The sequence below is a fragment of the Neopelma chrysocephalum genome, unplaced genomic scaffold, assembly GCF_003984885.1.
Source record: "Neopelma chrysocephalum unplaced genomic scaffold, ASM398488v2 Primary Assembly neopelma1_80b, whole genome shotgun sequence".
Classification (NCBI taxonomy): domain Eukaryota; kingdom Metazoa; phylum Chordata; class Aves; order Passeriformes; family Pipridae; genus Neopelma; species Neopelma chrysocephalum.
In genome coordinates, this window is record NW_020897742.1 from 1,472,223 (window position 1) to 1,481,702 (window position 9,480).

A 9,480-nucleotide genomic window follows, 5' to 3' on the forward strand; every position below is an offset into this window, starting at 1 on the left:
AGCGATGGGTTATGGAGCCGTGCGGTGCGGAGCGGTGCAGGACGGAGCGGTGTAGAGCGGCGGGATCGGGGGAGCGTCCCCTCCACCGCGGAGCTGCACGGGGAACACTCCTGCACCCCCCAGGAAGACGCTCCTCCGCGGGGAGCCGCGCGTAGCTGGCCCTGGGGAGATGCTCCGGGGGAGGTTGCGGGAGCGGGGTGGGGGCGAGGTGAGAGGTTTGCGGGCTGCGAGCCCCGGGCTGCTGCGCCTCCGGGAGAAGCGGGTTGAAAAGTTGGTTCTTCCCAGCCAGAAGTTTTCTCTCCGCGTGCGCATGCCCGGAGTGCGGTGGGAGGTTGAGGGGGGAGCTGGAAGGGGGGGGTTGAAATAAGGAGGAGGCAGGAGGGAAGGGATCGGTTCAGTCTGAGCGCGACTGCTCCCGGGCGCGTTCGCACTCCAGCGCATGCAGCCGGTGCCGGGAGCAGGAGCAGGGAGAGCACCTCCAGCTCCACCGGCCGGAGCACCTGGACACCTGGCCCCGCTCGGATCTGCCTGTACCCGTCGGAGGAGCAGTGGGGTGGGTGGGGAGAGCTGTGCCCCGCAGGGCCAGCGCAGACACTGACCTAGCCCAACTTTTTTTTCCCCCCCTATTTTTTTCCCCATTATTTTATTTTACCAGCTCCAATTTAGCCCAGGATCTTTTAACTGCTGCCAGCGGTGGAGCACAGATCGGGAATAGGTAAATAAAAAGAACAACTCATTCTGTTTGTTTTTTTGTTTTGCCAAGACTCGGGGGTTGGGAATATCGATCCAAACACTTCCTTTACCTCCTTTATTTCTTTGCCCCCATCCGCTCCCACCATCCCCTGGATGGTGCAGAAGCGTAGAAATTGTGGTTCACGTGAGGAGGACCGTTCTCCTTGGGGCGGGCGGAGGGCTGGGGTAAGCATTCACAAGGATCTCGGATATTTTGATGCTATTTAAAGATTTGTCCTCCCCTTTCAAAGTTGTTTCTCCCCCCTCGTGGAGGAGCTGTGTTTTTAACCCGAGCTAAAAATGACATACGAGCTGCAAAACAGAAGCCTGCACGTCCTTTACGGACTTGAACTTCCAGCTTTTCTCCTTTCTATTATCGACTTTTTTTTCCTTTTCTTTCTCTTCATTCTTTATTTATGGGACGTTCCTTCTTTTTTTTTTTTTTTTTTTTTTTTTTTTTTTTTTTTTTTTTTTTTTCCCTTTTCTCTTCTTACAACTCCATTCTCAGTGTTTTAGGATCCCTTCTCTGTTTCCTCCCAAGGCCATAACAGAAATGAACCTGATGTTTGTATTTGTCTGACTGGATCGAAACAAGTTCAGCGCAGGGAGAGACTAAGCTTCTCTTGAGGCCGAAACTATAAAGTGTCAGTGCAAAGCCGAGGATTAGGGTATGGTTGTTATAGTTGGCTTTTGGGAGGGAACCTATTAAAGTCTAGCATTTTTGAGATTATCGTAGCGCCGCGGGAATTGTTCGATAAATCGCAAGCCGGGCAGGACGATGAGGGCCGAGTCTCAGACAGGTGCACAGTCGATCCAGTTCAGTAAGTCCGAGGTCAGCTGAGAAACAGACTCCTGAGCCAGCGTCGGGCTCGGGGCCCCAGGGCTGCGGCAGCTCCGCGGCGGAGCCCAGCTGAGGGCGGCCGGGCCCGAGGATGCGCCGCCGTGCGCTGCCTGTCCCCGGGGCTGTCACCGCAAAGGTTTGACCCCCACCCGCAACCGTGCGTGATGTGACCGTGGGAAGCGAGGAGTACAGAGAGGAGAAATCCTCCCTGTCGCCGGGAGAGAGAGAGGGAGGACGATTTGCTCGTCCGCACGGGACGCTTCTCTGTGCCTCCACCGGACGTTTCTTTAGGGAGAAAGCGAGGATGAATCCTGTGTTAGGGACCTCTCTACATCCGAAGGGGGTTACAAAAACACATACCCAATACCCCCAAACATACCGAAAAACTTGTGCAGGGAGAAGGTGGAGGAGCTTGGCCCCTGCGGCCGTCCCGCGGCTCCCACCCGCGCCCGCCTTGAGGCTGTACTCCAGCCCGTGGCCTCGTAACCCGCTGTCCCTCCAGGGGCTAGACCCGGGGATTTTTGCTGTTGTCTTGGATAAAGGCTGCCCCGGGCAGTGTAGCGATCGCTGGTGCAGTTGGATCCCGGTTATTAATTATTATTATTATTATTTGCGAGACTAAAATCCACCGCATTCACCCGCGCTCGCAATGGTGGTCTGGGGAGACTTGTCAACACCGATTTCGTGATTAAATGTGAATGATGATTTTATAAGGATTGAGCGGAGATATCCAAGGCACATGCTGACTGAGTCCTTCCAGTCCTCATTAATGTTAGCAATTAACTCTTTCACGCTCAATTATCCCCGAATAAACCTGCTTTAATAGATTTTGCACACTTCATTAATACTTTGAATAAATCGGTGCTGAACAATGCACTTTATTCCTCAAGAGCACCACGCTCGAATAATGCTGAACGAAAGGGCAGTTTTATTCCCTTTCCAATTAGTTCCCCAAACACAGATAAATTGTAAGCTCTATTTCCTCGCTCTAACTTTAGGAAGGGAAAGTTTCCTTCCCTCGAAGGGGACAAAATAAATAGCTGACCTAGTGGCAAAATGCTGCACCAGACTTTAAAAGATTCAGGCAAAACTGGGGGACTTTTTTGACAGATGAACCTGATTGCTGTAGTTTGAGGCTCTCGCAAGAATGCATCATTTTATGTCCGCTACTTTATCATGTTTGTAAAAATAAGCAGCGTTTTCAGGGTAATTTACCTCCTCCATTCTTCCATGTGGAACTAATTAGCAAACCTCATTATTTATGAGTCAGGTATTTAATGTAACAAATATCCCTTTCAAAGGACACATCGGAAATTGATAATTCAATGTAAAAAGGAAAAATACCGACTACCCACAAGATTACTTATTTCGCCACTTGCTATGCTACCAGCAGAAAGCTGCGTTGATTTTTTTTATTTTTTTTTTTTAGGCATATAGAGTAGGTAGAATTTAATCTAGAAGGTTAATATTACAACGGTCTTAAAACAATGGCAACTGGACAATAGCATTACCATATCTTCAAAAAGGACAAAGGGTAAGAAAGCTGGAGACAGATGTAGTCTTTCAAGTTTATGATCCTATTTTGCAGAGTAAATTTATCTTGGCATGAGTGGGTTTTGTTTCAGTCAGAACACAAGTGGTTTGTTCTTAATTACTCACGGAGTTATTTTGTGTTAAAAAAGAAAAACCCGCACAGTTTTTTGCGATAGGAGAACTCAAGTAGAGAGCTCTCGGGGTCTTCTTCTGCTTTTTTTTTAAAAAAAAAAACAAACCTGATAACGATCTGTTTACATGAAGCAGAATTAAAGGTGGAGGTGACACCGAAATCAAAGAAACATTGATCTCTCTGCGGGCAAGCGGGAGACCAGAGAGTTACTGTGCTGTGAAACACGTTTGCTTTGATGTCCCGGAGTGAGGGGACTTCTTTATAAAATACCCTGCTCTTCATCTGTATTTTTGACTATCCCGCTCGTACAGCACAAAAGTGTAGTTTACATTTCTGGAAAAGTGCCAAGAAACTTGTAGTAACATGAAAATTCTGCTCCCACCTCGTCCTTTTCTTTTTCTTTTCTTCTCTCTTTTTTATTTTTTTTTTTTTGCCTTGTTCTCTTTCTTTTTCTTTTTCATCTTTTTTTCCCTCTTGTTTTAACAGAATTTCTCTAGCAAAAAAAAAAAAAAGTCAGCAAACAAGAAAATTCCGTGAGTGCAATGGATGCTATTATGACCCAACTGTGTTTCTCCTTGGTTTGTGCCACACTCTTCCTTTGGGGAGTTGATCGAAAGAGAATTTTTTAAATGTTATTGATCAAGAATTTACCCACACTGACATAGTAGATTTTTTGCTTATGTGCTTATATATCCCATATTAAATAATTTCTAAGGATATGAAGAAAAAAAAGAGGTATAAACCCAGAACTTTACTTCGTTTGCAATAGCCTGTTTCTGGCTTGAGAAATCTAGAGCTACCTAGACAGGAAAATAGACACGTAGCCGTTGTGATGGACAGAAATAGACATTTTCAGGTACCCAGACGAGAGTTTTCTGTGCACTTTGTTCTTGGGGTCATCGACTGAGGCATTTGTGCTGTGATGTGGACACACTTAGCACATAGGCAGCACTAACTAAGTAAAAGTATATCTCCTGTAGAAAACCAAAACAGTCTGGTTCGTTCATCAGACTTAAATCATTTATTAAAAAAAAAAAAGGAAAAAGAAAGAGGAAAAGGAGGAGAATTGAGAATATAACATATGCATTTTTCAATCAGTCACTATCCAAAATGTATCTAATTGAAAAAGGAAAAATGACACAATCTCTTATTCTGGGTCATTGCAGTGGAATTCCTCTAAGGTTTGAACTTCTCTTCCTGCTGCTGATTTATGTAAAGCAGTGTGAAAGGTGGGCCCAGAGTACAGAGCTGCTCAGAGTAAGCTTCTCGTCTCACACCCTCCCAGCCCCAGCTCCTCTGTCCAGGCAATAGCCTACATATAAATCAGATTTTTTCCCTGGTCTTTAGACCTCTTCCACCACCAGTTTCCACCCCCCACACACTTCCAGCCCAGAGGGACAATTGCTGCTCTGCAGTACTTTGCTGGCTACATTTCTCCAAAGGGGTATTACTCTTCACATGGGCATGAACTCTAGTCTGAGTACTGTGCGGACCCTGACAGGATCTCGTGGGGAACCTACGGTGACTCAGCAGGAAGCCTGTAGGGATCTCACGAAGACCCTATGTGGATCCCGCAGAAATCCTGCAGCAAACCTGTGAGGATCTTGTGAGCATCCTGTGGGGACTTCATGGGAATTCTGCCAGAAAACAGTCCCATTGAAGGCAAATTCCAGAGTTCCTCAGGGCGCAAAGTGAGTATAACCTGTGGGCTGTGGAGTGAGGAGGAGGCTCCCTGGGCTGCAGAGATGGGATGTCTCCAAAAGCCATGGGTGCTCTCTCTCAGCCTCAAAGAGAGGAAGCTGCATCCCCACCAATAACCCTAAGGAGGCATCCACTACCAAACAGTTGACAGCAGCAGGGGCTGAATTTTCAGGCAGGACCAGATGTGACTTGATGCTGCTGCCTTGTAGTATTTCCCCCTCTGCCTTATGGGGTGGGACGGGTAGAGATCTGGCCCAGAGGAGAGGCTGGGGTCTTGGCAGGACCCTGAAACACTGAGCAAAGGGGTGGCACCCAGCCCAGTGAAGGGCTGTGGCCCTGCAACTGCTGGGCTGGGTGTCCCATGGGAAGGGTCTCTGGAGCCCTTGCCTTTTTGCCTTTTGAAGGCTTCTAATTAAGTGATTGCCTAGATTAGGATGTGGGCTTGAAGCCAGGCACTTCCCCCTGGGGAGAGCAAATGGCACTTCAGATTCATCACCCAAACTCAGCATTTTCCCGTTTCTTTTTGCAGTACACAAGAAGGAATGTTGTTGCCTGGTATTTTCCCCATAATGTTTTTTTCCCTAAAATTATTTTCTTTTTTTGAATGAAGATGGATATGCAGTTCCAAGCACCCAATTGCCTCCATCACCTCAGAGGCCTGGCTGAGGCCAGACTGCAAGGAGCCAAACAAACCAGGGGCAGCGAATTCTGCACCCCCTCCCAGCATCACCTCAAGAGTCAGGGTTAAAGGCAGTTTTTGTGGAGAGACATAGTGAGCAGCATCCCACTATTTTCTAAAGGCTGAGGTGACCCAGGAAGGGATTTTAAATTACATGGGAAAAGCCCGAACTTTGTGGGCCAAAATGGCATCTCTTGGCGGTCCCATGCAGAGGATCATTGGAGTCTGCATAGCAAGGGATGCTGTTGAGTGGTGAATGATTGTGGATGGAGTACAACTTTTGTGTGCAAGGGAGAGATGGAGACAGGGAAACTTGGGGATACGCTTGTAGCCAAGAGCTGGTCAGGCCTCTGTAAGTCCCAGGCAGCCCCCTCCTGTGACTTTGGAAAAGGATGTTAATGAGGGATGAGTCAGAAATTTCCTCTGCTTTTATCTTCATATAAATCTACCTTTTCCTCTTCCCCCCTCTGTCTTTATTTTACAGATATTTTCCTCCCCTGTTCCCAAGATCCTCCTCCTGAACGGCCACCATGGGAAGTAAAACCCTGCCAGCCCCAGTGCCTATCCATCCTTCCCTCCAGCTTACCAACTACTCCTTCCTGCAAGCATTCAATGGGCTGCCCGCCGTGCCCTCCGACCACCTCTCCAACCTCTACGGCTTCAGTGCCCTGCATGCTGTGCACCTGCACCAGTGGACTCTGGGGTACCCGGCCATGCACTTGCCCCGCTCCTCCTTCTCCAAAGTGCCCAGCGTCTCGAGCCTGGTGGATGCACGATTCCAGCTGCCAACCTTCCCACTCTTTCCACATGTCATCCAGCCCAAGCAAGAGGCTACCAATGTGACCCTCAAAGCCAAACCCCGCTTTGACTTTGCCAACTTAGCAGTGGCTGCCACACAAGAGGACCACTCTAAAGTGGGACAGGTAGACAGTCAGGGTTCACCCACAGGGCTGGGGTCTTTGCTTGAGGTGACTAAACTCTCTCCAGAGAAGAAACCCACACGGGGAAGGTTACCATCCAAAACCAAGAAGGAGTTTGTGTGTAAATTCTGTGGCAGGCACTTCACCAAGTCCTACAACCTTTTGATCCATGAAAGAACCCACACAGATGAACGGCCCTACACATGTGACATTTGTCACAAGGCCTTCCGAAGACAGGATCACCTGAGGGATCACAGGTAACTATTTTATTTCTCCTTTCCTTTTTTTCTTGTGTGTTTGTACCCTCCCAGTTACCCATCTACATACTACAGTGTTCCCTCTAAGTTTTCCTCTGCCCACTGCTGGTGGAGGAGCTTCGGTAACTCACTTTGGAAGACATACCTCACTCACTCCACAAAAACAACTCTCACAGCCTCCTTCTTAGCTTCCACGGAGGTTTTCACCCTCCATTTGCGTCTTGTGTCCTCTGCCTTTGGGTTCATCCAGAAGTGTCAGGAAAACACACAGCCTGAGGATTCCAAAGTAAGAGAGAAACTCTTTATCCCTAAGAAAGGTACCCTATAAGCCTCTGACACCCTCCTCTCCTCTTGCATACATACAGACAGACAATTACCCAAGTGCGGCACACCAGCACTCTCTGTCTCAGCAGTAGATGTAAAACATCTCCAGCATGTTCTTCCTTAGGTAACTTGCTGCTGAGTGTGGCCAGTTATTTCTGATGTCTCAATTGTTTTTCTCTCTCTAGATATATCCATTCTAAAGAAAAGCCTTTTAAGTGTCAAGAATGCGGGAAAGGATTTTGCCAGTCCAGAACACTAGCGGTCCACAAGACACTGCACACGCAAGTAAAGGAACTGAAACCTGCCAAACTTAAGTGTTGAATATCCAACTTCTACGAACTTTTCTTCCCCTTCAGACTTTACACCAAAACCAGAGCAGAAACAAAACTTTCAGGATGGGAGCACTGGACTTTGTGCTTTGTTGTTGTTTGTACTTTAAAAAGGGCAAAATCCGCACCCCTACAATCCCCCATCCAAGCAATTAACTTCCTAAGTCGTGGGTAAAAAGATTATTTTGCATTTAAAATATACATGAATGATACAGAGAGTGCTAGCTGACTTATGTGGCTTTGATAAACTTTATGCCAAAAGGTGGTGCTCATGTGTTGGACAGGAATCTCTCTCAAGCCAAACAAAACCCCACAAGACACCTCTTCCCAATCCCTCTCCCCCCCAAAAAACCCAAAATCATAGCTTCCAAAAGTATTACTTAAAAAAATCCAACCTCTTATTTTATACTTTTTTTTTGACTGTATAAAGCTTCTTATTTTTACACTTCAGGAAATACAGAGAATTCCAGAAGAAAATTAAGAACTGAAACGGTGTTTTCTCGTCACAGCACCATTAGGACAAGGAGAAGGGCAACTTGCTTTGCTCGTTTGTTTTCAGAAAAGGAGAAGGAAGATTAATGTTTGGAAATGACCTAAGTCTCTCAAGTGGGGAATCCTATCGTGCAGTAGAAAATGCAGACCCACGGGTCCCGGGTGTTCGTGACAGATCAATGTCGATGGGATATGGAGACCTTTTCAATTACTTTGTGGTCTAGTGCGCTGTGAGGAAGTTTGTAACTTGTGGACTTATTTAAAAAAAAACAGAAGAAAGAAAGATGGCAGTACATCAAACTGACGGTATGCACAACGTGGTTTTAGTGGTACTTTAAAGTCTTCGTGTGTCCTGGTGTGAGAGAACAAATCTCAACTTGAGAGCATATTTTTTTAAATGCTGGCTTTCTGAACAGTGTATTCAAATTAAGAGACATTCCAATAAGTTTTGTTTATTAAAAAAAAAAAAGTTGTATGGCTGTTTGGCACTTTATGCTGATTATTGGTAATTGACATTTATCACTGGATTGTGTGTGGTTTTTAAGTATTAAAATAAATTGTTATTTTACAGGCAAGTCTTCATGGACTACATACGTGTTCATTTGGTTTCTGGTCTCTTCTGTGGCAAACCCTCTCCGTCAATATTAAGAACCTATTTCTTTTTTAGGTTTTTTTTTTGGTAGTTAAGTTTCAGTGCTTGTTTCTACCAGTCTTGGAAAGTCTGGATCTTTTCTTTATGCAATAGGTTTAACCCTCCTAATTTTCTTTCCCTTTCCTTTATTTTTTTTTTTTTTTTTTTTTTAGCCTGACAAAAGTAAACAGATCTGCAGAGAGTCAAATAATTTTGCTCCTTGTGAGGAAAAAAAAAAATCGTCCTGCGTAACTAAATCTTGGGTATTAGCTGATAAGATTAGGTGTCAGAAGTGTTATAAAACAAATCAGATGAGTAATGGGTGAACTGGTGCTGCTCTTAGAGTCTGGAGGCGCTACGGGGAGAGCCGCCTTCGCACCCCCTTCCCTGGGCTTGTCAGGAGCGGGCATTTTTCAGTCACATCCTCGGCCGGTTTAGCGCTGGTTGGGGCGGCCTTTGATTCCCGGCAGCTGTCTTAGATCAGAGATGTTTATTCCACCGCGAAACCTCTTTGGATCGAGACGAGGGAAAGAAAGCTCAGTGCTGAGGGATCCGCCTGAGCCTTTGAAGCGCCTCTTGCCGTCCTTTCTCGTCCCCTCGGCAAACCCTAAACCTTCTTCCTCCGGTCTCAAGTCAGTGCCCCCCCGCGATAAGAGAAGCCTCCTTCTTTACAAATTCGCAAATTAGGGCGGCGGTGAGGCCAGGGTGACGCCGGAGCTGCCCGGCTGCTCCTATGTGGCCGGGGCGCGGATGTTCCGCCGCCAGCATCTCGGTCCAGTGCGGATCTTTTCCCCTTTTCCCCTTACCGCTTCTAGAAATTATTTCTTTATTTGGTCAAAGAATCCTATCAACGACAGGGGAAAAAGTTGCAGTTGTAGCTCATTTAATGTAAGGGGAGGGAGGGGAGA

The 9,480-nt window shown here is 46.6% G+C and overlaps 1 protein-coding gene across 1 annotated transcript; it reads left to right on the forward strand.

Annotated features, from left to right (window-relative positions):
* Window positions 1-403: 403 nt before the first annotated feature.
* Window positions 404-8,516, forward strand: OSR1 (odd-skipped related transcription factor 1). Its single transcript, XM_027690368.1, has 3 exons — window positions 404-715; window positions 6,104-6,796; window positions 7,306-8,516. The coding sequence occupies exons 2-3, from the start codon at window positions 6,150-6,152 to the stop codon at window positions 7,439-7,441; spliced, it is 783 nt and encodes a 260-aa protein (XP_027546169.1). The 5' UTR covers window positions 404-715; window positions 6,104-6,149; the 3' UTR covers window positions 7,442-8,516.
* The last annotated feature ends 964 nt before the right edge of the window (window positions 8,517-9,480 follow it).

Excerpts from the sequence above, each read along its gene's own strand:
- OSR1 (XM_027690368.1), top strand. The coding sequence starts at position 6,150 with ATGGGAAGTAAAACCCTGCCAGCCCCAGTGCCTATCCATCCTTCCCTC. Across the intron at positions 6,797-7,305 it reads GATCACCTGAGGGATCACAG|ATATATCCATTCTAAAGAAA; the intron begins GTAACTATTTTA and ends TTCTCTCTCTAG.